Source organism: Taudactylus pleione, unplaced genomic scaffold (genome assembly GCF_031769625.1).
Source record: "Taudactylus pleione unplaced genomic scaffold, aTauple2 ptg000256l, whole genome shotgun sequence".
NCBI classification, from domain to species: domain Eukaryota; kingdom Metazoa; phylum Chordata; class Amphibia; order Anura; family Myobatrachidae; genus Taudactylus; species Taudactylus pleione.
In genome coordinates, this window is record NW_028284658.1 from 3,875,656 (window position 1) to 3,902,661 (window position 27,006).

The following is a 27,006-nucleotide window of genomic DNA, read 5'->3' on the forward strand; positions in this document are numbered from 1 at the left end:
TTTATTGCCATCCTAAAACCAGACAGGTATTGGAGTGATATCTGTACTCCCTCGACTGTCAATTAGACTTTCTCCAATGAAAAGCACTGGTCCACCATTTGTGAAATATGCACCTTGGTTGTAGATATCCACATATTATTATGGCTTATAAATCAAAGGAGTCTATTTATTAAGACTCCCGTTACAGCCCAGAAAATTAACATTCTTTATTGCCCCATATCACAGAAATAAGGAATTCATTTTCTGAGCTATTTATCAAATGTTTGCTGCTGGGACAGTGGCTCTGTAAGCGTAAACTACCAGAGAGGGACCATCTCCACAAGGTTGGGGCAGCAGCAATGCGGTTGATGCAGCCTAGAAAATAGGTCGTGAGAAAAGAATAATAATAATAAAAAAGCTTCTCTAAGTGTGAGGAGCTTCTGCCACAGTGAGATTTGGCAGGTATAAGTGGGGAATGGTGAAAATACCAGGCCCATTTCTAATACTGGTACCGGCCTCAGTGTTAGTTTTACCAGTTACCAGTAGAACCAATCCGAAAGAATCTGCTTCAGAAAACTAGCTGATTGTTATTGGTTAAAATATGTTAAATTAATCAGCACATCAACTATAAACCCTGTCCCCAAGATCTAGTACAAGTATGACAGCCTCATGTAAATATACATAGTTCAGTATCACTTTATCTGTTCTGGTACATGCTTTGCATTATTATACAAATAATTCAGCCTCCAGCATTCCATGCATCTTCACTACCTCTTTTTTTTTCAGCTCAAGGGGCTTCATTCAGAGGCTGCCGTACGGTCTACGACCGCACGGCCGCCTCGATGTTTGTCCAGTGCGCATGCGCACGAGGGAGCCGGCTCCTTCGTGTGCATGCATGAGACCCGCTACGACTGACAGCGCCAGTCGTAGCGGGTCTCTTTCCAAAGGGGGCGAGCTGTCGATGTTGATTGACAGCTCGCCCCGTTTGGAAGGCGGGCCGGCGGGGTGGCAGCCCAAACGGAGGCGTTCCCATGGGAACGCCTGCCGTTTGGGGGAGGCCCCACTGACATCACTAGTGATGTCAGTGGAGAGCTTCCGCCTCTGACAGAGCCAGAAGCTCTCCGGGGCTTACGACAAGTGAGACCCTACCCTAGGGTCTCGTCGTAAGCCCCGATGGTCGCGATGGTCTATGACCATCGTGACCATCACCCTAGTGGTCATTAGAGCTGTGGGTGTAAACCCACAGCCTAACGACCGAAACAGAGGCGGCCGGTCAGGATGCAAGCGGCCGCCCAGTTTCTGAGCGACCGCTTGCATCCTCCGACCGCCTCTGAATGAGGGCCAAAATGTGAATAAAAGAGTATAGCTATTGTGTGTTCTAAGTGCCAATTAGATAGAATAAAGAACTTGAGGCTGAAACACAAGTAGCTCCTATATTAAAAACATTTTTCAGCATTTACAAATACAAGACATAGCCCTTGAGACAAGTAGCTACGGGGAAAATAAAATTTTTCCTCCTTTCACCTAATTAAAGAAAAAGCCGATCCAGCATTTTTTTTTTAACACTACATCATTTTGTTTTGAAACATATATATATATGCAAGACTGCAAAACTTTTAAGCAGGTGTGGAAAACATGCTGCAAGGTAAGAATGCTTTAAAAAATAAAAGTGTTAATAGTCTATTAAATGAACAGAAGAGAAATCTAAATCAAATCAATATTTGGTGTGTCCACCCTTTGCCTTCAAAACAGCATCAATTCTTCTAGGTACACTTGCACACAGTTTTTGAAGGAACTTGGCAGGTGTCAGGAACACCGCTACCGGGTCCCAAAGCAGAGCCCAGCCAGCAGCGTTACTTACCTCTGGTCTCCGGATCGTGGGCCTGGGCAGCCGCCGTCCGTCTTCGCGCCAACGCTCCAGCCGCAGGGCGCAGGTCTTCCTCTCCATGCTGGCTGGGGTCCCTCGTGCAGTGTAACGTCAACCTCCAGAGTTGCCGGCGGAGTCCTCAGTTCATGGGCGCAGCAATCTTGTCGTAGCCAGGGTCCACCAGTGATTCCAGGTTCTCTAGTCAGCTGGGAGTCTGTTACCAATCAGCAACAGGCACTGCATATGTAAACCCTTCTTGGATGCTCATTCAGTGCCTGTACAACGTCTTCTCAAGTCCTAGTATTTGGCTCTTGGTACCTTTTATTCCTTGGATTTTCAATGCAATCTCGTGTTCCGCTCCATTGTTTAAAGACGCTACTCTGGGTACTAACCCGAAGCACCTAAAGACGCTCACCTATGCCTTCCGTCCATGTCTCTGTGACGCACCTCAGTGTACTACATCTGGAGTTCGACACATCTTTGTGTATTCAAGACCCACATGCATCGCAAGCCAGTCACCACAGTCTAGCAGGATATACCTCTATACATTGTCCAAGGATTCTCATCTTGTTTTGCTGTGCGTACCCCAGTTACTCAGACTAGGATTCATGCAGCTGTCCACTGAGGATAATTCAGTGTCATCTGACTAGTGTCCTGCTTGTCGTGGAGTTCCTACACTAGTCGTTCAACTCCCTATACGTTGTTACCTTCAAGTCACAGATTCTCAGGACTCACGTGTTCTCTCGTTCTGGACTGTTAGTCTATTACTACCTGTCATTCTTAGCAGTTTTCTGTTTGTTCCAATAAAACCCTGTATACTTCATCACAACTGGATTCTATCTTATTTCTCTTATTAGGAAATGCTATCTGAAATCTCCTCAGTTTCTGCCATCACAGTCCTAGCCCACAGAGCCACTCCATCACAGGCGGCCAATCTTCCTAGAGTCATGACAGCAGGTAGTTGTTCCAAACATCTTGGAGAACTAACCACAGATCTTCTGTGGATTTAGGCTTGCTCAAATCCTTCTGTCTCTTCATGTAATCCCAGACAGACTTGATGATGTTGAGGTCAGGGCTCTGTGGGGGCCATATCATCACTTCCAGGACTCCTTGTTCTTAATGAAATTGGCTGTATGTTTGGGGTCATTGTCCTGCTGCAGAATAAATTTGGAGCCAATCAGATGCCTCCCTGATGGTATTGCATGATGGATAAGTACCTGCCTGTATTTCTCAGCATTGAGGACACCATTTAATCCTGACCAAATCCCCAACACCATTTGCTGAAATGCAGCCCCAAACTTACAAGGAACCGCTACCATGCTTCACTGTTGCCTGCAAACACTCATTATTGTACCGCTCTCCAGCCCTTCAGTGAACAAACTGCCTTCTGTTACAGCCAAATATTTAAAATGTTGACACATCAGTCCAGAGCACCTGCTGCCATTTTTCTGCACTCCAGTTCCTATGTTTTTGTGCATAGTTGAGTCACTAGGCCTTGTTTCCACATTAAAGGTATGGCTTTTTGGCTGCAATTCTTCCATGAAGATTACTTCTGGCCAGACTTCTCCAAACAGTAGATGTACCTGGGTCCCACTAGTTTCTGCCAGTCCTGAGCTGATGGCACCGCTGGACATCCGATTTTGAAGGGAAGTAAGCATGATGTGTCTTTCATCTGATGCACTGTTTCCTTGGCCAACCACTGAGTCTGATGCAGTATAACTACCTTGTGTCTTGTTACTGTGCTCAGTCTTGCCCTGGTGTATAACCTGTGACATGAAACTGTCTTCCAGAACCTCACAATTGTAGCAGAGTTTGGCTATTCCTCACCCAGTTTTACGCCTTCTACACAGCTGGTTCTGCTTGAGTTAATGACTGTGTTTCAACCTAAATATGAAAATGATCATTACCACCTGTTTGGTATGATTGATTAATCATACACCTGACTATAATCCTACAAAATCCCTTACTTTGTGCAAGTATACCTAGAAGAATTGAAGCTGTTTTGGAGGCAAAGGGTGGTAACACCAAATATTGATTTGATTAAGATTTCTCCTCTGTCCATTCAATTTGCATTTTGTTAATTGATAAAAATAAACTATTAACACTTCTATTTTTGAAAGCATTCTTGGTTCAACACTGCTGCCTTCCTGTTTTATTGCATGGAGTGCGGCCTGTGAGTTGACACTCTCTCTCTCTCTCTCTCTCTCTCTCTCTCTTCATGAAGCAAATATTTGTGAATGTTTCACTAATCGGATTCATAGTTTAGTCAAAGGTGACTCAAGTCACATCCGAAGATGGCAAGAACGATAGAGTGATAAACAGCTGTAATCTTAAGTCCCCCATACATCAGAGATGGATTGCAACAATCGTGCAATTTGCAATCGATTGTGTATAAAAATCTGCAATGTATGGGCTTCACAGATCGCAGATTGCAACCAAAAAGTGATTGGAATTGTTTAATCAGGTTGTCCAACATGTTGGATTTCACAGATGGATTGGGGCTGTAGATTGCTAGTGTATGGACATGATCAGCAGATTTGCAGACCGTTTCTAGCAAAATGATGGGCCTTTCAAGATTGCCAGATCTGTGTTTGCTGCAATCGATCTGCAAATCACTGAAAAAGATCAGTAGTGTATGGGCGCAGATTGCTCGATTGGGAAATCCTAAGATCGGGCAATAAATCTTCAAATTGTTCAATTGTGGTTTTCAGATTGCTGATGTATGGGGGCCTTTAGATTACTGCTGTTTGTTGAATATTGAAGGGATGACATAACCCCTTTAATGAGTGCTAAATGGATTATGTATCATTAATAAATGGAGCGAGGATCAACTCCAAACTATTTTTGGTTCATGTTTGTCAGCCTACAGCAGCCAAATGCCTATGCTGATAGATATGGCAGTTGGCTGATCCATGCCTCCTTCCTGATGGTACTGCCCTCCGTGTGGGCTAGCCATAGAGTGTGCAGGAGGATGACAGAGGAGTCTCCCTTCCATAGCATTTGTCTGCAGAGAATCCTGCGCCTATTAGTATAGTGTGAGTGGGGAAGTGTGAAGCAGTGTGGGAATTAACACAATGTAGTATAATGTAGTGTGATTATATTGAAGCAATGTGGTGAGTATTAATTTAATATGGTGGCATGAAAGAAATGTAATATACCCATAATTTAGGCTATTTATGTAATGTGGGGATATTAATATATTGACTTGGCTAATAATACACCATGGGGACTCTGTATTAATGTTGGATTTAAACAATTTAATTACATGGCTAGATACAGCGAAGGAGACCTATTTATTATATTATTATTATCTTTTTGTCACACGCCGGCCTGGAGACCCCAGAATCAGACCCCGTCGCTTACCTGTGCGGGCGCTGACCCGCGCTGTCTTCCGGCTCCCGCGCTGTACGCTCCTTCCTCTTCTCCCAAGGCAGTCTCCGCTGTTGTCCTCTGGATGGTCCCGCTGCTGTGCTGCTCCCACGCCAGCTCCTGCTGACCGCTGCTCCCCGCTGACTACCTCCAGGAAGCGCTGTCCTCCGGTCCATGGGCGTGGCCATCTTGGATTGCCCATGTGACCTCACTACCACCAATGAGGAGCCTTCTCCTTCTCTCTCAGCCTGTCAGCTCCCAGTGTCCACTATAAAAGGATCCCCAATGCTCACACAAGTTGCCAGTGCAACTAGTTTCTTAGTTTAGCTAAGCAAGCCTTCCCACGGCTATCCAGCCGCTCCACGTAGCCGCTCTGCTACCAACGTCTACCCACGGCTATCCAGCCGCTCCATGTAGCCACTCAGCTACCAACGTCTACCCACGGCTAACCAGCCGCTCCACGTAGCCGCTCAGCTACCAACGTCTACCCACGGCTATCCAGCCGCTCCACGTAGCCACTCAGCTACCAACGTCTACCCACGGCTATCCAGCCGCTCCACGTAGCCACTCAGCTACCAACGTCTACCCACGGCTATCCAGCCGCTCCACGTAGCCACTCAGCTACCAACGTCTACCCACGGCTAACCAGCCGCTCCACGTAGCCGCTCAGCTACCACCGTCTACCCACGGCTAACCAGCCGCTCCACGTAGCCACTCAGCTACCAACATCTACCCACGGCTATCCAGCCGCTCCACGTAGCCACTCAGTTACCAACGTCTACCCACGGCTATCCAGCCGCTCCACGTAGCCACTCAGCTACCAACGTCTACCCACGGCTATCCAGCCGCTCCACGTAGCCGCTCAGCTACCAACGTCTACCCACGGCTATCCAGCCGCTCCACGTAGCCGCTCAGCTACCAACGTCTACCCACGGCTATCCAGCCGCTCCACGTAGCCGCTCAGCTACCAACGTCTACCCACGGCTATCCAGCCGCTCCACGTAGCCACTCAGCTACCAACGTCTACCCTCGGCTATCCAGCCGCTCCACGTAGCTTCCTAGCTACCTCGTTACTGCCGCATTCCTCAAACTCCTGTCAGTTCGCTGCACCCTCTCATGCGGAGAAACTTCATTAAGCCAAGTCTCCTCCAGCGAGCGTCTGCGCCAAGTAATACAGATCCAAGGCCCAGTCCGGGAACACAGCTCCTAAATTCCACGCTTGTGACAGTTTGCACTGGCCAGATGGACTCGGCAAGTGGTCAAGGATCTGGGATAGAAGCCTCGCAGGATGTACTATCCCGTCTGGAAAGACAGGAGACCTCTCAGGCTCAGCTGATCCAATTTATCCAAGATATGTCGTCACGCCTGGACAACATTCAGTCCTTACTGGCTCATCCCGCTCCCGCTGGCTCCCAAGCCGCCTCTCCTCCTGTGGTGTCACCTGCTCCTCCGGTTCTACCTCCTGCTCGTCTTCAGCTTTCCCCTCCGAGCAAGTTCGATGGCAACCCCAAATTATGCAGGGGATTTTTAAACCAATGCGAAATCCAATTCGAGCTACAATCCGCCAACTTTCCGACCAGGGTGGCATATATCATCTCTCTACTCTCTGGCCAAGCACTCGATTGGGTCTCGCCCCTTTGGGAGAAGTCGGATCCCCTGCTCTCCAACTACCCCAAATTTGTTGCTACATTTCGCAAAATCTTTGATGAACCCGGAAGAACCACTTCCGCATCAGCTGATATTCTACGCCTCCGTCAGGGCAGCAGGACCGTCGGCCAATACGTAGTCCAGTTCCAGACTCTGGCTTCAGAACTCAATTGGAACGAGGATGCCCTCATCGCTGCTTTCTGGAGTGGACGACCTAGTTTCCCGTGACCTTTCAACCAGTTTGGATGGGTTAATCTCTCTCTGCAACAAGGTGGATCTCCGTCACAGGGAGCGTGCCTTGGAAACAGTTTGATTTGATCGTGGAAGGCCACATCGAGTTTCCCGCTTACCCTCTCCTCCTCTGGGCGAAGAACTCATGCAGGTCAACCGCTCTCATTTATCGGCTGAGGAGCGGCAGAAAAGGCAGAGGCAGAACCTCTGTATGTACTGCGGATCTCCTCAACATTTAGTTAAAACTTGTCCCATTCGTCCGGGAAACGCCTCCTCCTAACTTATTAAAGAGAGGATAAGTTAGGAGTTGCCACTGAATCACAAAGGAAGTCTGATTCCACCATCCAGGCTCATTTAAAGTGTCCTCGTGGTTCCAAAGCTGTATTAGCTCTCCTGGATTCCGGAGCGGCAGAGAACTTTGTCACTACTGAATTTGTCCAGAAGCATCAAATCCCCATGGAAGCGTTGCCTCGAGTCATCACTTTAACCGCCATCGATGGTAGTCGCATTTCTAGTGGAACCATCACCCATCGTACAACACCACTTAAACTTACCATTGGGGTGCTCCATTCTGAACAACTATCCTTCCTAGTGATTCCCAAAGCCTCTCATTCTTTAGTCCTCGGATTACCCTGGCTACAGAGACATTCACCTCAAATCGATTGGACCACCATGCAAATAATCTCCTGGGGTTCCAATTGCTTCAAAGGTTGCCTTCAGCAGGTAATACCTATCAGATCTTCTGTTGTACGGGATTCTACAGACCTGCCCAAGGCCTACGATGGGTTTCAGGACGTCTTTAGCAAACAGAGCGCAGACCTGTTACCTCCCCATCGTGATTGGGACTGTCCCATAGATCTGATTCCCGGGAAGAATCCTCCTAGAGGCCGAACCTACCCTCTATCTCTCCCTGAGACTCAGGCCATGTCGGAGTACATTACGGAAAACTTAAATAAAGGCTTCATTCGACCTTCCACGTCTCCAGCAGGGGCTGGATTTTTCTTTGTAAAAAAGAAAGATGGTGGCTTGCGCCCGTGTATTGACTACCGGGGTCTTAATGAAATAACTATTAAGAATCGCTACCCTCTTCCTCTCATTACAGAGTTATTTGATAGAGTCAAAGGAGCCACAGTTTTTTCCAAACTCGACCTAAGAGGAGCCTATAATTTAATTCGTATCCGTCCAGGCGATGAATGGAAAACGGCCTTCAACACCAGGGATGGGCACTACGAGTATCTCGTTATGCCCTTCGGCCTCTGTAATGCTCCGGCCGTCTTCCAGTTTTTCATCAATGAAATCTTCCGGGACCTCTAGTACAAGTGTGTGGTCGTTTACTTAGATGACATTTTGATTTTTTCTCAAGACCTCCAAACTCATCGAGACCAGGTCAAACAAGTCCTTCTGAGGTTGCGGTCCAATCAACTGTTTTGCAAATTAGAGAAGTGTCTGTTTGAGGTCTCAAGTGTACCATTCCTGGGATACATTATCTCCGGAACAGGCCTTCAAATGGATTCGTCAAAACTACAAGCCAGTCTTGATTGGTCTCTTCCTTCTTCCTTAAAATCCATACAAAGATTCCTAGGATTTGCCTACTACTATCGCAAGTTTGTAAAAGGTTTCTCGACTCTGGTAGCTCCAATTACAGCCCTCACCCGCAAGGGAGCAGATCCAACTATATGGCCCGTCGAACCTACCTCTGCATTTCAACTTCTTAAGCAAGCCTTCATCTCCGCTCCCATCTTAAAGCAACCAGACTCCACCCGGCCCTTTATCCTGGAGGTGGACGCATCCTCTGAAGGTGTCGGTGCAGTGCTCTCCCAGCGATTTAAAGATGAAAAACTTCATCCCTGTGGTTTCTTTTCCCAGAAGTTTTTGCCTGCAGAGAAGAACTACACCATTGGAGATCAAGAGTTACTCGCCATGAAACTAGCCCTCGAAGAATGGCGATATCTTCTAGAAGGAGCTCATTACCCCATTACCATTTTTACTGACCATAAGAACCTCCTTTATCTTAAATCTGCAAATTGCTTGAACCCTCGTCAAGCCCGGTGGGCAATGTTTTTCTCCAGATTTAACTTCAAAGTCTCCTATCGCCCCGGTTCACAAAACCTCAAAGCCGACGCACTCTCCCGTTCCATGACGAGCAACCCTGATCTACCCATGGAACAGCCCCAACCAATCTTGAATTCAGCTTTCTTCGCCTCTACCCAATTATCTTCTATACCCCCGGTTGGGAAGACTTTCGTCGCTCCGGAACTCCGCAAGAGGTTACTGCATTGGGCTCATGCTTCCCGGTTCTCTGGTCACCTGGGTATGGATAAAACCCTAGAATTTATCCAGCGGTCCTATTGGTGGTCTTCGATGAAAAAGGACGTCAGGTCTTATGTGTCTTCATGCATCAAATGTGCCCAACACAAGATACCTCGGCGGGTTCCACATGGTCAACTCCAACCTCTTGCAATTCCATCTAAGCCATGGACTCACCTATCTATGGATTTCATCTCTGATCTTCCTCCATCTCGGGGCCACAACACAATTTGGGTTATCGTGGATCGTTTTTCTAAAATGGCTCATTTCGTACCACTTACTGGGCTTCCGTCTGCACCTCTACTCGCCCAGAGCTTTATAAAAGAGATCTTCAAGCTCCACGGCCTTCCTCAAGAGATCATCTCCGACAGGGGAGTACAGTTCGTAGCGAAGTTCTGGAGGTCACTCTGCTCAGCCCTTCAGGTAAAACTCAAATTTTCTACCGCTTATCATCCCCAGACCAACGGTCAGACCGAAAGGGTCAATCAAGACCTGGAACAGTTCCTGCGCACTTTTGTCACCTCCTCCCAAGATGACTGGATTGAACTTCTTCCTTGGGCCGAATTTGCCCACAATAATCATTATCACACGTCCACCAGCTCAACTCCTTTTTTTACAGTTTTTGGTCAACATCCTCGAGTGCCAGATTTCCCTCTTCTTCCCACATTAGATGTGCCTGCGGCCAAAATGTCCCTTCAACGGTTCTCCAACATCTGGGAAAAGGTTCGTTCCTCTCTGACTAAAACGTCAGCCCGGTACAAGAGATTTGCTGACCGCCAAAGACGAGCGGTTCCAAATTTCCGACCTGGGGATATGGTCTGGCTCTCTACCCGAAACCTAAGACTCCGAGTACCCTCGATGAAATTTGCTCCGCGATTCATTGGTCCATTCCCAATCATCAAAGTCTTGAATCCTGTGGCTTACAAGTTAAAGCTTCCTCCATTTCTTCGCATTCCAAGTTCTTTCCATATTTCTCTTTTAAAACCACTAGTCTTAAACCGATTTCAGAAGGTCCTGCCTAAAGCTTCTATTGTTCGAACACAGCAGGGAGAGGAGTTCGAAGTTGACAGAATCTTAGATTCCCGTTGTCGATACAACCGTCTTCAATACCTCATCGACTGGAAGAATTATGGTCCGTAGGAACGAATCTGGATAAATGCCTCCGATGTCCATGCACCCCGTCTGGTCAAAGTGTTCCATGTGAAATTTCCTCATAAACCAAGGAAGTGTCCGGTGGCCACTCTTGAAGAAGGGGGTACTGTCACACGCCGGCCTGGAGACCCCAGAATCAGACCCCGTCGCTTACCTGTGCGGGCGCTGACCCGCGCTGTCTTCCGGCTCCCGCGCTGTACGCTTCTTCCTCTTCTCCCAAGGCAGTCTCCGCTGTTGTCCTCTGGAGGGTCCCGCTGCTGTGCTGCTCCCACGCCGGCTCCTGCTGACCGCTGCTCCCTGCTGACTACCTCCAGGAAGCGCTGTCCTCCGGTCCATGGGCGTGGCCATCTTGGATTGCCCATGTGACCCCACTACCACCAATGAGGAGCCTTCTCCTTCTCTCTCAGCCTGTCAGCTCCCAGTGTCCACTATAAAAGGATCCCCAATGCTCACACAAGTTGCCAGTGCAACTAGTTTCTTAGTTTAGCTAAGCAAGCCTTCCCACTGCGCTCCAGCCGCTCCACGTAGCCGCTCAGCTACCAACGTCTACCCACGGCTATCCAGCCGCTCCACGTAGCCACTCAGCTACCAACGTCTACCCATGGCTATCCAGCCGCTCCACGTAGCCACTCAGCTACCAACGTCTACCCACGGCTATCCAGCCGCTCCACGTAGCCACTCAGCTACCAACGTCTACCCACGGCTATCCAGCCGCTCCACGTAGCCGCTCAGCTACCAACGTCTACCCACAGCTATCCAGCCACTCCACGTAGCCACTCAGCTACCAACGTCTACCCACGGCTATCCAGCCGCTCCACGTAGCCACTCAGCTACCAACGTCTACCCACGGCTATCCAGCCGCTCCACGTAGCCACTCAGCTACCAACGTCTACCCTCGGCTATCTAGCCGCTCCACGTAGCTTCCTAGCTACCTCGTTACTGCCGCATTCCTCAAACTCCTGTCAGTTCGCTGCACCCTCTCATACGGAGAAACTTCATTAAGCCAAGTCTCCTCCAGCGAGCGTCTGCGCCAAGTAATACAGATCCAAGGCCCAGTCCGGGAACACAGCTCCTAAATTCCACGCTTGTGACACTTTTATTGATATGGCTTCACAATTTGTCCATTCGTGTCGTAAAAGGATAACAAAACAATTGTGCAATTATATGTAGAATGACTATTAATAAAATAATACAAACAAACATAGACGCAGGGCCGTTTCTAGGGGCAGGCGACCCGTGCAATCGCACGGGGCGCGCCGCCTCCGACCTCTGCAGCAGAAACAGCCTATTAACTGCCGGGCGCCCGCTGAGATTCAGTTACCAGCGGGCGCCCGGCAGAGCAGCCGGAGAGACGGAGGCTCCGGCTTCCGGCTCCCGGCTCCCCCAGTGTGCACTATGGGAGGACGTCATGACGTTTTTCCCATAGTGCAGAGGAGCAGCCAAGCGGAGCGTACGCCGGAGCGGGGCTGAAGGTAAGTATTACTGTTTTTTTTTTTTATGTGTAGGCAGCCTGGGGACATTACTCTGGGGGCACTTCTGCTGGGAGAGACACCACTACTGGGGGCACCCAAGCACTACTACTGGGGACATTACTCGGGGGGCACTTCTACTGGAGGCATTGCTTAGGAGGTACCACTACTGGGGGCATTACTCAGGGCCCAGGGGCACTACTACTGGGGGCAATACTACTTGGGGCTTTACTACTTTGGGCACTAGTACAAAGGGAGCATTACTATTGGGGGGACTAATACAAGGGCATTAATACTGGGGGCACTATTACAGGGGGCATTACTATTTTGGGTAATACAACTGGGGACACTACTACTGGGGCACTACAACAGGGGCCATTACTATTGGGGGCATTACTGATGGGGGCATGACTACAGGGGGCACTACTAATGGTGGCATGGCATAGGGGGCACCACTTCTGGGGGCACTACTACTGGGTGCACTGTATAAAGGGCACCACTACTGTGGGCACTACATAAGGGGCATAAATACAGGAGACACTGCATATGGGGACAACTACAGGGGGCACTGCATAATGGGCACTTTTGCCTGAGAGCCAGTGGGGGGGAAGCCTAAGACCTGTCGGGATGGAATGGCAAGGGAGGGGGCTGGAATGAAGTGTGTATTATGTGAATCTTGTTTTTTCAATGTGTTTTATGTGGTTCTGGATTTAATAATGTATTTGAAGTGGATGTGGTTTTAAAACGTAGTTTATGTGCCTCTGGCTTTTCCAATATATTTTATGTGGAAGTGGTTTGTTGCAGTGTATTTTATGTGCATCTTGCTTTTATTTTCAATGTGCTGGGTTCGCTCCCAACGCGACTAAAAACGAGTGTGATGCAAGGTCATACTTCTGCAAATGTCACACCAAAGGCATGCACACAGAAATGCGGCGTGAGCTTGTGACAGCTAGGCCACACACCATTTTTTGAGCGCGCGCCTACGGCACACGCATGCTGTCTGTCTTTTGTTTAGCTACATATATTTTTCAGCGCTTTGCCTCTGACAGGTTAGCCAACCCAGTACTCAGTAGTCACAGTGGCTGTCATTCTGTGGTCTTTCGAGATCACACTCCCTTACTGTGATACCACATCCCCTCACGATGAGGCCACGCCCACTCCACAATATTACTGCTTTGAGGGGGGGGGCGCATTTTGACTGCTCGCACTGGGAGCCTCAAACCCTAGAAACTGCCCTGCATAGACGGAATGGGAAAATTGAGGAGAATGGTAGAGCAACTCATGGCCAGGAAAGCAATAATGAAATTATGCACATGGAGGAGTAGAAAGTAGATCAGCATTCAATGTTCCTGTACCCAACAATTGGGCAGACACACAAGTTTTAGAGTTGCTGGTGGCTGATGACAGACAGATGGACTGAGAAACACTGGTGGCAGGGACAGTGATAGGAGTAGATAATGAGGGAAGAGGGCCTACTCATGAGGGCTTACAGAAGGGGTGAAGCTAGGATTTCTGCAACCTGGGGCAAAGCCTTGGCTTGGCATCCCCCCGGTAGATAGAAGTCATCCTTGGCTTGGTTAAATACAACATTGTAAAGACTGAAATGTTTGTAGGGTGAGTGCAAACCTCATTTTAGTTCTATTACGTTAAGGTGCCAGCGCTTGCTGCATTTATTCTATGGTTCTGGGGTGTCTTCTCATTTAAATGGAGCATGCAAGCTACACAGTCTCAAGACTCAAAAGTAAGCATTGCTACCTGTAGTACACAACATCACTCACCACATAGCATACAATACAGAGAGAATCAATTTCCATATAACACAGAGAACACCATTGACCACCATATAGTACAGAGAGCATCAGTGACTGCCATATAATACAGAGAGCATCAGTGACTGCCATATAATCCAGAGATTATCAATTACTGCTATGAAACACAAAGAGCATCAGTGACTGCCATAAAATACAGAGAGCATCAGGGACAGCCATATTAGTAGTTGTGAATAGACCCCTTAGTTACACTAAAAATTCCTACATATCTTTGCAAAGTGTGCACACCAAGGCATATATCCAAGGAAATTCAAACACAGAAAGGTTATTATTTCATTCTAATCAGTGCCAACTTACTTTTCCAAACCAGGTGCCTTCCCCCTTCCTTCAAGTAAAGAAAAGTAACTAACCATGGGTGCCTTGGGGTATATTTACTAAAGTGCAGGTTTTTAGAAGTGGAGATGTTGCCCATAGCAATCAATCAGATTGTAGCTAAATGTTAAGTAAGGTGCTAGATAAATGTTAAGTAGAAATGTATTGGTTGCTATAGGCAACATCTCTACTTCTAAAACCCCACACTTTAGTAAATATACACCCTTGTGTCTAGGTGGGTTGCAAACACTGGAATTTCAACTCCAGAGCTAGCTGTCAGTTTCTCTCTCTCTGAGGGGGGAATTCAGTTGTTGTTGGGCGCCCGCAGCTCCCATCTACAGTGACAGGTGATATTCAATTGTTGTCATCCATTATTTATGTTAACACCTTATTGAGGTGGTGAACAGAAATCCCACCAAAGTTGGGTTTTTGTCTGTCCAAGCAGCGCATCCAGTAGTTTGCATGGGGTTAGCCATTTTACGTGGTGCATTTGGACGTGACATGCGCAATAAGTAATAGGCGACTGAGGTACTCACTTTCAGTGGCACCAACAATTGAATATCACTTTAGACGGCAGCTGCAAGTGCGAGACAACAATTGAATTCCCCCATTAGAGTCACTCTCTAGTCAAGCAGTGCCTCCCTCCTCCCTGCATACTGTGCACCATCAGTGTGTCAACATACACACATCCTGTGCAATATAGAGCAGCAGTGCCATTTATCTGTACACCCTCCATTTATCTTCTTGACTGACCATGCTCCCCAGTTGGCACCCCATCACATACGGCACATGTCCTCCTCCAACCACATAGTTGCGCCCCTGGCTTATAGTCTAATAAGGCATGTTATATCTATAAGTGGTAATTTTTTATTCAATGTCAGGGTCGTCCGCATGGACTCTGCTGAAAACGGGCATCAAAAAATGGCCGCCGCCAATGAAGAGACAGATGCTAGAGGTCCTACTGGACCTCTAGTGTCTGTTAGCAGAGCGCAATGCACACAGCGTTCCCGGAAGTGCCGGGAACGCTGACGCTGCAGGGAAAGGATGGTGAGAGCTGCATCTTCTCCCTTAAAACCCCCTTGGCAACGAGCATAAACCCCCCTGGAAACGAGCATGGAACCCCATGGCAACGAGCATGGAACCAGGGACGTCTGAGTTATGGAGGAGCAAGGACAAAATCCAGGTACGGGAAGGGAGGGGGGCGCAAAATTGCTGCCTTGCACCAGGTGACAGATATCCTAGTTTCGGCCCTGCTATACCTTTTCCAAAGAGGGCCAAAAAAACAAGCAACAGAATTTAAGACACCAGCAGCAGCAGGTTGTTAACACAGGTAAAGACCAGCAAAGTCTGCCAACTGTACTGATTCTTGCATGTCAGTCGAGATTTTAGAGAATTGTCTTTCACAGTCATGAAGGACAATGCTATAATTTGTGTTTCTCTTGTAGTTGCTCTGGTCATTTATAGTTTTTGCTTCATAGCAATTAGTACTGCATAGCAAAAGAACGCAGGCATGCAGACTCTCTACAATTACCTTTTCCATTTGTTGCATCATTACATTACGTATATGCCAATTAATTGCAATGAAGAAATTCCACATTCATATGTCTTAAGCATAAGTCTTAAGCAGTGCTATCCGCAGATCTAATGGGTCCCAGTACTATGACCAAACATTTTGTCATGCTTCGTTGTGAATACTGGGGTGCCCTTTACAAGCTGAGCCTTGGGACGTGGTTGCGTCTCCTCAGCAGCCCGGTACCAAGGTAAGGTCTGGAATTGGATACTTTGTACCCAACACATGGGCACAGAGAGGGGGGTGGGACAGGTGCAAAACCATGCTACACAAAAAACACATCCGTACTCCCACTAAGGTCACATCCCCAGCACCTGGGCCCACCAGATGTCTCCACAGCCTTATCGTAACCCACCCCTTAACTTTTTGGCACCCTTCATCTTAAGTACATGTCTAATCTGTTAACCATATGTAGTTTAGGCACTTAGGGGTGTTTCTTGCGTATACGGGCAGTTTAGGACTGAATTAGGCATATATCTTAAGCGATTCAAATATGCACCAAAAATAATTAATCTGTAGATGAATAATTTGCAGACACATAGGCTGTGTTCACATGGACTTTTTTGTTAAGGATATCTGAAGCACTTTGATGCTTAAAGGATGCTCTTCATACTCTTCTAAAACACATTTCCATATATTTGATAAGGAACCAAAAAAGCACGAAACTCTCACAACAGATGACACAAATAGATCATATCTGAAGGAATGGAATTTATGCAGCCCAAGTAAAAATTCATAGGAATGTAGAACGATAGAATCAACCACGTTAATCCAGGCTTGAATTTTTTTGGCAAAATAACTGGCAGACAGCAGAAATGTGCAGGGCACAATCACTTGCTGTTGTATGATTTGGCAAAAGCTACATAAACATATTTACAAATATATAAAAAAACCTCAGCACTCTGCTATGCCATAAAACACTGTACACCAATGACGCGACCAAGAAATTAAAGTACACAACAAATGCATAATGGTTTCCATGACTACAGACCGTTGTTATCACTTTACAGTTTTTACATAAGTGTATATTACTGTAATTATTTTTAACCCCTAATTGATCACTATCATTAATGTTCACTCTGCCATATGGTTGAAATATGGGGCCTGATTCAGACCCACTCGCAAGCGGCTGTCCGCTCGCAAGTGGGTTGATGTTGTGCACTGCGCATGCGCACGACGGCGGGAGCTCCGTCGAGCGCATGCGCCAGGCGCGACGAGCGAAGGACTTTCCTTCGCTCGTTGTGTCCGATCAAAGGGGGCGTGCTGTTGATGTTGATTGACAGCACGCCCCCTTTGGTGGGTGTGCCGGGGGCGTGCCTCCCAGACGGGGGCGTTCCCAAGGGAACGCCTACCGTCAGAAGCCGGCCCACTGACATCACTAGTGATGTCAGTGGGAGTGATTTTGGCTCTGATAGAGCCAAAATCACTCCGGGCCTTGCGGTTGAAAAACTCAACCGCAGGCTCCGGCTCGCAGTGGCGATGGTCGCGATGGTCAAGACCATCGCGGCCATCAAACTGCATGCTCGTATAGGCTGTGGGTGGTGACCCACAGCTATACGAGCGTCCAGGAGGACGCTCCATAATTATGGAGGACGGCCCTCATTCAGAGCGTGCGCTCTGCTCAGAGCGTACGGCTCTGAATGAGGGCCATAGTTCATTTGTAATCTCTCTTGATAAAGGTTAGCTAAAATTACAGCTTTAGGGCTCATTCACACAAGTGTTTAATACACATTAGGTCTGATTCTGAGTCACACGCAGATGCAGCCGCAGACACATTGCAGATTAAGCTGCGTCTTATGCTAATGCCGCTCCTGATATTAGTAATACTGAGACGCCCAATTGCAGCATCTTGCAGTGGTCCATTTCCATTTATGTGCATCTTTAGATCATACTTACCTACATATATATTTGATATACAAGGCTTCCTCATGTTGGTGGTATCCCCCAAATATAGCACATTTTAGCACTTTCTCCTGCAAAATCGCTCACATCCACCATGAAAATGGCTTTCACCCATTGGTAATTAGGCTTCTTAATATCAGCCAGGCTTAAGAAGCACTGATGTCTGCTGTGCATGTAAGCAGTAGCAGAAACTCGGGATCATTCTAAACACTGGAAAATTGAGCATGCCATACTCAGAGCAGATTACTCATGTCTTCCTGCATATAATGGATGGTACACAGAGTGGGCAAAGGTGAACTCCACACTCACAAAATTTACTTCAATGAGCTCTTAGGGAAAGTATTAATTTATTACACATGCATCTTTAAGGCAAATAACTTAATGTAAGCTTTACATTTCCCTGTACATTATAATGAAGAAGAGATTCTAGTTTCTGTGAAAAGTTCCTACAGGGTGTGAGCAGAACAGTGCAGAAAATGTACAGAAAAATGTACCGCTTGCTGTGTTTGCCTGATTTATGTAAGAATTACATAACCCTTAGATTAAAATAGATGTTACTCAAAGTCTCTCAACCACAACCTCAGCCTCTGCATCTCACAGCCCCAAACCCATCAACTGCGTCTCTCAGTCCCCAAACCCATTTACTGCGTCTCTCAGTCCCTAACCCAGCCCATGCTTCTCTCAGTCCCTACCCCAGCCCATGCATCTCTCAGCCACAACCTCAGCCCTGCCCCAAACCCATCTACTGCGTCTCTCAGCCCCAAACCCAGCCCCTGCGTCTCTCAGTCCCTAACCCAGCCCATGCTTCTCTCAGTCCCTACCCCAGCCCATGCGTCTCTCAGCCACAACCTCAGCCCTGCCTCAAACCCGTCTACTGCGTCTCACAGCCCCAAACCCTGCCCATTTCTCACAACCCTCACCCCCTGTGCCGCCTCACAAACCCCAGCCTCACAAACCCTCAGCCTCTATGCCTCACAACCCCCAGCCCCTGCCTCACAGTCCCCAGTCCCTGTGCCTCACAGCCCCCAGCCCCTGTGCCTCACAGCCCCCAGCCCCTGTACCTCACAGCCCACAGCTCCTGTGCCTCACAGCTCCTACACCTCACAGCCCCCAGCCCCTGTGCCTCGCAGCCCCCAGACTCTGTGTCTCACAGCCCTCAGCCCGTGTCTCACAACCACAGCATCTTCATCTCCAGCTCTCCCCCCTCCCCAACCACCACCCATACCATGGCTCTCCCCAGCCAACACTTACCTGCTGCCTCCTGGGCTGTTCCTCGTCTCCGGTGGCTCGGTCCTGGTTCCTTTCTGCATCCAGCGGCGTGACATCACACGCGGCACTGGCATAAAAAAAAAACGTTATTGCTCCAGGCCTCCCAGTCCCTAGGCTTCACCTCCGACTCCCTCTTACTGCCCGCAGCCGCAGGCCAATCATAGCTTACAGACCGGCAGCCAATCAGGAGTCACCTTCTGCCGGCATTAAATCTGTTGCCGGGCCCCCCTCTGTAAGGGCTGGGACTAGAGTCTGATGACGGCCCTGCTGGGAGACATTGGCGGCAGTGCAGCGGTGCTGTCGGATGCAGGCAGCTATGGGCCCCTGCACCATGGCAGGCCCCGATGCAAGGCATCGGCTGCACCGCCAGTAGTTCTGCCGCTGGACCTGTAATTGTGCGTGAGGCTCCAATGGTACTCGGTGTTACCGATAGTTTCGCAGACTTGCAAGTTATTACGCATATGAGTAAGTCCTTATATTGGGCTGCAACGTCATTGAGATTACAAACATTAGCATATTTTTGCAGTGCGTAATTGCAGCTGCAATCGCAATAGTGAGCCGTAATGAATCAGGCCCTATGAGTGAACTTCCATGTAAAGTGGAAAATACTATGGGCTTAAACACATTAGGGCAAACTACTTGAACAATCATAAATTTACTTGTAATATTAATTTAATTTCAAAGTTAAATAAAATATAGTCAAGAACCAAATGTACAGAGAACCTATTTTTCCTAAATATTTGTATATATTGATATATGGAAGCTGCCACATCACATGCTCTACAAAGGTGATATGAAATATGCTGCTTATAGCTAAATTCTGCTAAAAATGTCTGTATGCTTGTATGTATGTATGAATGTATGTATGCTTGTATGTACATGTATGTATGTATGTATGCTTGTATGTATGTATGCATGTATGTATGTATGTATGAATGTATGTATGCTTGTATGTACATGTATGTATGTATGTATGTATGTATGTATGTATGCATGCCTTTAATAAAGAGAAAATATTGCCATATATAACTGATTAGTAGAAACATTTTTTAAAAATATACATATATTTCCCTCCCTCTCCTATTTATCATGGAGGAAGTCTGGTTGGTAGCACCCACTATAGTAATATCTGTCTCTCCATTGCCAGCCCTCGTACTCTACGACAGCTCTTGCAGTGTTCCTTAATGGTCCAGTTTACTAGGGACTTATGCAGCGTTAGATATGAATGCTCATTTGCATAGTGCAGTGTGCATGAATTGACTGCATGCTGACTGCATATATACTTCTACGGGTGGAGATGCAGAACAGGAGTGAGAAGAGGTGTTCTCATGTAGAAAAGACCGTAAAAGCGTGTCACGCAAATGTGTTCTATGCAGACCAGCACATATGCCTGTTAGGTGACGTATGATTTGCACATGCTACAGGGTAGGTGTAAATGCACACTGATTATGATGACTTGTAGTAAACTAAGCACATATGCAGCCATCACCAGAGGCACTGCGATGGGGGGAAAGCAGGTACTAGTTATCCAAGCTTGTTGGAGGGGTCCGGCAGAGGCCCCTCCTCTTCTTACCTGTCAGTGGCAGCAGCTTCTTTCCCCAGCTCAGTACACACTGCTGTGTGATGGGCTGTGGTGGCTCCAGAGAGGCTGCTGACCAGCACCAGTCTCCTCTGCCTGCATGATGAGCAGGGGGAGTGATCCCCCGGATCTGTATCTGCCCCTGGCCGAGGGGCATATACTGTTTTATCAGAGTTGTACACATGCCTAGAAGCATACAGCTCTACATATATAGGAAATAAGTTGTTTTTTCACAGTCTTTTCACGCCCATTTTATGTACAACTCTGTATAGGCCCCAAAATGTGCTAATGTAGCCCAGTATGGGAACAGATCCTGTAAGGGATAAATGCTACTAAAAATATATCACAGACATTGGTTTATATAGCAAGAAGCACCATACAAACAAGTTATTGATCATTACAAAGCCCTTTAAAAAATATATAGTTTAGTTTCTTTGAATCATACTACAAATGTTCATATATGGCAACAATTTTGCTTAATTGCAGCCTTTGATTGAAGCGGCACATAGATTGCTATAGGGAAATTGTTTTCCATTTGTGATAGCATTGTTTTCAATGTGTTTTGTGAAAAGTAATAATGCAAGCAAATTACTTACTTAAAAAGCACTTTACACACAGCAAGGCACCTATAATAAGGTCATGAATAAGTAAAATGTCTGCAGCATGCACTGATTTTTCTAAGAAATATATGAATAGTTCCTTTTATTTACTGTTTCACTATGTAAATGCTAAAGTAGTAAACAGAATGTAGAAAGCACAAATACACACTACCCAGCAGTAATGTACATTCCTGTGGGAAAGATTGTTACATGTCCAATAAAAAATAATTGAAGAATAAATGTGGATGTAGCTAAAGGTGCCCACACATATAGCGACATTTTACACGATTTGGCCGATTTCGACGAATCGTGACGACGAATCGGGTAAAAACAGTACAAATCGTGAGTTTATACTCACGAGCACGATGCCGATGTGCGTCCCCGCTCGTCGTACATCGCATCTTCTGATCTGCCGTGCTGTAGGGCAGATTAGCCAATCTGGGATACAATGCATTGGTTGCAAGATAGATCTTTAGTCAGATTGGACATTTTTAACTCCAAATCGTGATCACGACGGCAAGGGAGCTCCCGTGAAAGTTCATGAGGAAATTGGCCATAAAATCGTATCGTGAGCACATCGGTATATGTGTGGGCACCTTAAGACTCAGCGTTTTGATGAGTGGCAATGGATTGGAGCATGAGAAATGATGTTCACATATTTCACATTATAACACAGCCAGAACTTCATCATGAGAAATATCAATGTAGTTATAGACTGACAAGATGGTCACATGCAACAATGCCCGGAGTTGTACTGAGTGATTACCTGGAATAACATTTATAAGAGGTTTGCAGTATATAATGATGGAATGGTCTATAATGGCCTGTGGTGGTGGTGGTTGTAGTGTTATAAGAGGATATAGGATAAATGACACAAAGCATTGCAGCTATTATTTGAAGTACTTATGGAGAGATTAGAGTGAGGTTTGAACATGAATGGGCAACATATACTGCACCAGATGAAGGTGAACTATTTCTACAATAATTCTCAGACATTCTGGTCGAAACAGCTCAGCTTTAACCGGAGGTATTGGCTTAGTTTGAAATGAGTTAGAAACTTTGGGGATGATGTGTATGAAGCAAAGTGAGGCTCTGCAAGCTGTCTAAAAGAACTGGTCCTGTTTTTGTTAACTCACCGATGTGTCTGGGGAGCGTCCGGCTGGTGATTGGTAAGGGGGGAGACATGGACTGCAGGGATGTAGTGTCGTCATCTTGGGAGCAGCCGGCCTGAATGGCACGGAGGTAGCTGTGGCTGCGTGAACGGAAGTAATTGGGTAGATGGAGGTCAAAAGCTTCAGTTTGAGATAGTTCAGGGTTCCCAAACACAGCCTGAACCAAGGGGTAACGCTCTCTTTTTTCTTCTACTGCCATTGGGTACCGTACACTCTCCTCCTCCGGGACTTGAGACAGGGGATAACGCTCCCTCTGCTCTTCAGGCAACTGACACAAAGGGTACCGCTCCCTCTGCTCTTCAGGCAACTGGCACAAAGGGTACCGCTCCCTCTGCTCTTCAGGCAACTGACACAAAGGATACCGCTCCCTCTGCTCTTCAGGCAACTGACACAAAGGGTACCGCTCCCTCTGTTCCTCAGTCACCTGACACAGTGAGTATTGTTCTGTTTCTTCTTCCTCTACTTGACATAGCTGGAATCTTTCCCTTTCCTCAGGAACTTGGCATATAGTGTATCTTTCTATTGGCTCTTCTGGAACCTGACACAATGGGTACCGATCCCTCTGCTCCTCTACCACTTGGCATAGCTGGTATCTTTCCCTCTGCTCTTCTATTTCTTGTGTTTGGTACTGAAGGAGGCAGCGTGGTTCAGGATCCTGTGTGGGGAGAAAAAATATGATATTTTTATTATTTAGACACTTCAACACCGATTCTGCTATTAACAGCATTGAGCTAAGTGCAATTCTTAATCTGGGGGCACACTAGAAGATATGTCACCTTATCCCATAGATTGAACCGACATATCGTCCACATTGGCCACTATGTGCGACCATGCGCGCTCCTGCGGGTCATCCATCGGGGTCATTCCATCGGCCTGCATGTAGGGCCGATGGAACGACCCAAATGCCAATGCCGGCATAGTGGATGAAGCCGGTTCCCGAAATATCGGGCGGCGGTCACCGCATTGTGCAGTGTGTACCAATATATTGTGCGGTCAGGCATCGCATCGCTGGGTACACACATCGGCAAGTGTGTACCTAGCTTTAGAGATGTATTCCTACAGTACTACATGTGAACAGAGAAGAAATAAAAAATCATTTGGCCCAGGATGTCTCTCTTTTATATCCAAGACCAATCAATTAATAAACACTAAAAGGACTGAAAAGCAGTGTTATGATTTTTCAGACTATGGCCCCCATTTACTAACGAGTTTTATCACCAAAACGAGTGATAAATTCATTGTGTATGATAAATGGTGCTCCAGCCAATCAGCTCCCAACTGTCATTTTTCTAACAGTTGACAGTTGGGAGCGGATTGGCTGGAGCACCATTTATCATACACAATGACATTTATCACTCGTTTTGGTGATAAAACTCGTTACTAAATGAGGCCCTATGTTTTCTAAAGTAGATTGAAATCAGAAACAAATAACACTGATTTTTATCACTATAATAGTCAGCTCTCATGATGTGGTTAATATTACATAATAATTTACCTTTTTAAGATGTACAACAAAATTAAATTTTTTAAAGAATATTACTGTTGATAAGAACAAATACTGAGTTAATAACTGCCCATATAGAAAACACAGACATTCTTGTGGGATAACAGCCGTTTTTAGGAGGCACTCAACAGATATTTCTGAGGGTTGGGTACGGGATGCCAGCACTCAGGATGCTGGCGGGCACAATCCCGATGCCGGCATCCCAACAAGGTTAGGATATGGACACTTGTCGGACAGTATTCTAACGCTCCCCCTCTCTCTACACCTAATCCTTCTTGCTTGGTGCCTAAATCTAACCTGCCCCTTAGTGCCTAAACCTAACCTTCCCCTGCCCGCATCCTAAATCTAACCCTTCCCCCTTAGTGCCTAACCCTAATCGTCCCTCTAGTGCCTATCCCTAACCCCAGTACTTACTGTTGGGATGCACCTGGTCTGGATGCCGGCACCGGGATACTGACAGGTGTCAGAATTCTGGCGCCGGCATTCTAAGTGCCGCCATGCCCTGACTGGACCCCATGTCTGATATCTGCAGAGGTCTCTACATTTCTGACCACAGCTCCCACACGTTTCCATGGGAGCCATTATGCAGTTGAGATTAAAAAAAATGTATCACATGGTCATTTAAAATGCGAATTGTGAGAAGTATGCAGATAAACAACAAAAGGAGTGTGTATTAGAAGAACTCCGTCATTATTGCAATAGTATTAAAATTATTTTTACATTTTGTGGACTACCCGCAGTATCCCATATAGGAGGGAATGTTATAGGTTGCACAATTTCGGCAAGCTTAAATTAGTAATGAGATTCTGGTCACTTTCCACTCAAAATCACCAGATGTAACAGAAAGCGATTTTGAGTCATAGAGCGTTTCAGCAATTTGTGGCATGTAAGAAAGGGCAAACTCTCTGAAGACTTGGCAGAAAGTAGTTCTGGCCAGAGTTATTGCTCAAACGACATGGATTTTGAGCTATCTATCTGGACAGAATATCATAAAGAGTCACATTAACCATATGTATTACTTTGTCACTAATTAGTAATTAAGGGTCCACAAAAATAGTAAAAATTTTGATGAGCCCTAATTATTTGAAGATTTCATTATTGGGGGCAATAATGTTTAAAAATAATAATCCGGGAGGCTTGCCTGCATTTCCGGGGGGCCGGGAGCAACACTCGATTTTCAGGAGGTTCCCGGACGAATTGGGAAGGTAGGCAAGTATGAGGTAGGTTAACTGACTTCTGACAAAATATTAACTTGATAGGTGATGAGCCGCAATCAGATGATCTGGAGAAATAATGGTCTAAGTAGATATCCGTGAGTAAGAATCAGCAGTCCATATATAAATCCAGGGTGGTGTAAATCAAAGCTTATACTTACACCACCTTGGATTTATGTATGGACTGCTGATTCTTACTCACAGATATCTACTTGGACCATTATTTCTCCGGATCATCTGATTGCGGCTCATCACCTATGGACACCCCTAGAGCACATAAATACAAAGACTGGGGGCCTGATTCAGACCCGGACGCTATTTGCGCCAGCTCGCTGGCTAAAAGGGGCCGGCTATTTAAATCATGTGCTCGCACTGCGTCGCATAAAGCCGCCCACTAAGCAATAGCGAGCGGCCGCACTATGCGCTCGCACATGTATAAAGAGGCCCCTTTGCCACTCGCAACACACGTCATCTCCAGCAGTTGTAGGATTAATCGGGAACATTGAGAGCCATCGGAGCTGCTCGCAGCGCTTGTGGTAGCCTTTTCCCACCACAACATTGCGAGCAGTTCAGGCTAAAATACAACCCAGTGATGTGTGTAATGACGCTGATTTGCTAATTATGCACGCTCATTAAACGCCGTTCTGACGGTCGGGCACGCCTGCATTCGCACATCCACACCACCGTTTACAAGTATCTTTCCCTGTTACCACCCACAAACGGCACTATCTGTCACTCAAAATAGCGGCCCGACTGCGGGCTACTGGCGAGCACTTTCCCATCGCAATGACTGGTTCGCGCACGCGCATTGCGATGCATGCGCAGATTGTGAAAAATCGCTCAATGCGAGCGCAGCATAGCGTCCGGGTCTGAATCAGACAATGAGTGCTTATGGACTTTGGGGAAACATAAGATCTAATGGTGAATTTTGCTGCTTACTATATAGGAGGAAGTCCTAAATCCAGTAAGCCATAATAGGAACAATAGAGGTGGATGTTTTTAAACATTATCTGAATTTTTTATTCATATGTCCTTTTTGCACAATAATATTTTGGGTTGAAATAGATAAAAATAAAAATACTTTTAATGACAACACCGTCTATACAAAATAATTTTTTATATGTTTTCATCCAGCGCTGGTTTTTGTTTATTTGTCTCTGTGATATTATAGAGGACTCAACTATCCTCTTACCAGCTGCTGCTGACAGCGCACCTGAACCTACTTTGTACATACTTTTTTTATAGATTGTAAGCCTCCCTGGGGCAGAGACTGATAAGAATGATTAAATATTTTCTGTAAAGTGCTGCAGAATATGTGTGCTATATAAAACACTGTTAATAAATAAATAAATAATAAATCCTGCCATCTGCTGACCGCATAGTGTAAATGGGCAGTTATCAAAGAACAGCAAAGGCCTTGACCTTTGCAAACCATTTTTAGGTCTACTCTCTAAATGTCTGGATCTGTCCAGTTTAGACTCCAGATTTGTGGCCACAGATTAGGTCATTTGCCATTCTTGCATAAAGCATATAGTTTATCCACTTTGGGCCCGATTCAGAGTTGGGAATAGAGGCCCTGATTCAGAGCCGCTTGCTCTGAATCAGGGCCGGGCTATTTTTTTTTTAGAACGGCCTCCTGGCCGCTCGCATAGCTGTGGGTGACCACCCACAGCTATAGCGAGTGGCCAGGAAGATGGTCACTATGGTCAAGACCATCGCGACCATCGGGCTTGCGAAGAGACCCTTGTGGTAGGGTCTCGTTGCCACAAGCCCCAGAGAGATTTCTAACAGATCCGAAATCTCTCCCACTGACATCACTCGTGATGTCAGTGGGGCCGCCCCCAAACGGAGGCGTTCACATGGGAACGCCTCCATTTGGCAGCCACTCCCCCGGCCCACCCACCAAAGGGGGCGAGCTGTCACTCAACATCGACAGCTCTCCCCCTTTGTTGCGAGACCCGGAGCTCCGTCGTGCGCATGCGCACTGGCCCACCATCGACCCGGTTGCAAGTGCACAGCGCTTGCGACCGGGTCT

At 46.8% G+C, this 27,006-nt stretch overlaps 1 protein-coding gene across 1 annotated transcript in view; it reads right to left on the reverse strand.

The window, feature by feature from the left end:
- Positions 1 to 27,006, reverse strand: part of DLGAP4 (DLG associated protein 4) — a 225,201-nt gene that overhangs the window by 81,196 nt on the left and 116,999 nt on the right. Inside the window, exon 7 of the mRNA XM_088480581.1 lies at positions 22,218 to 22,908. Coding sequence (XP_088336707.1) covers positions 22,218 to 22,908 — 691 coding nt within the window. The remainder of the gene's footprint in view (positions 1 to 22,217; positions 22,909 to 27,006) is intronic.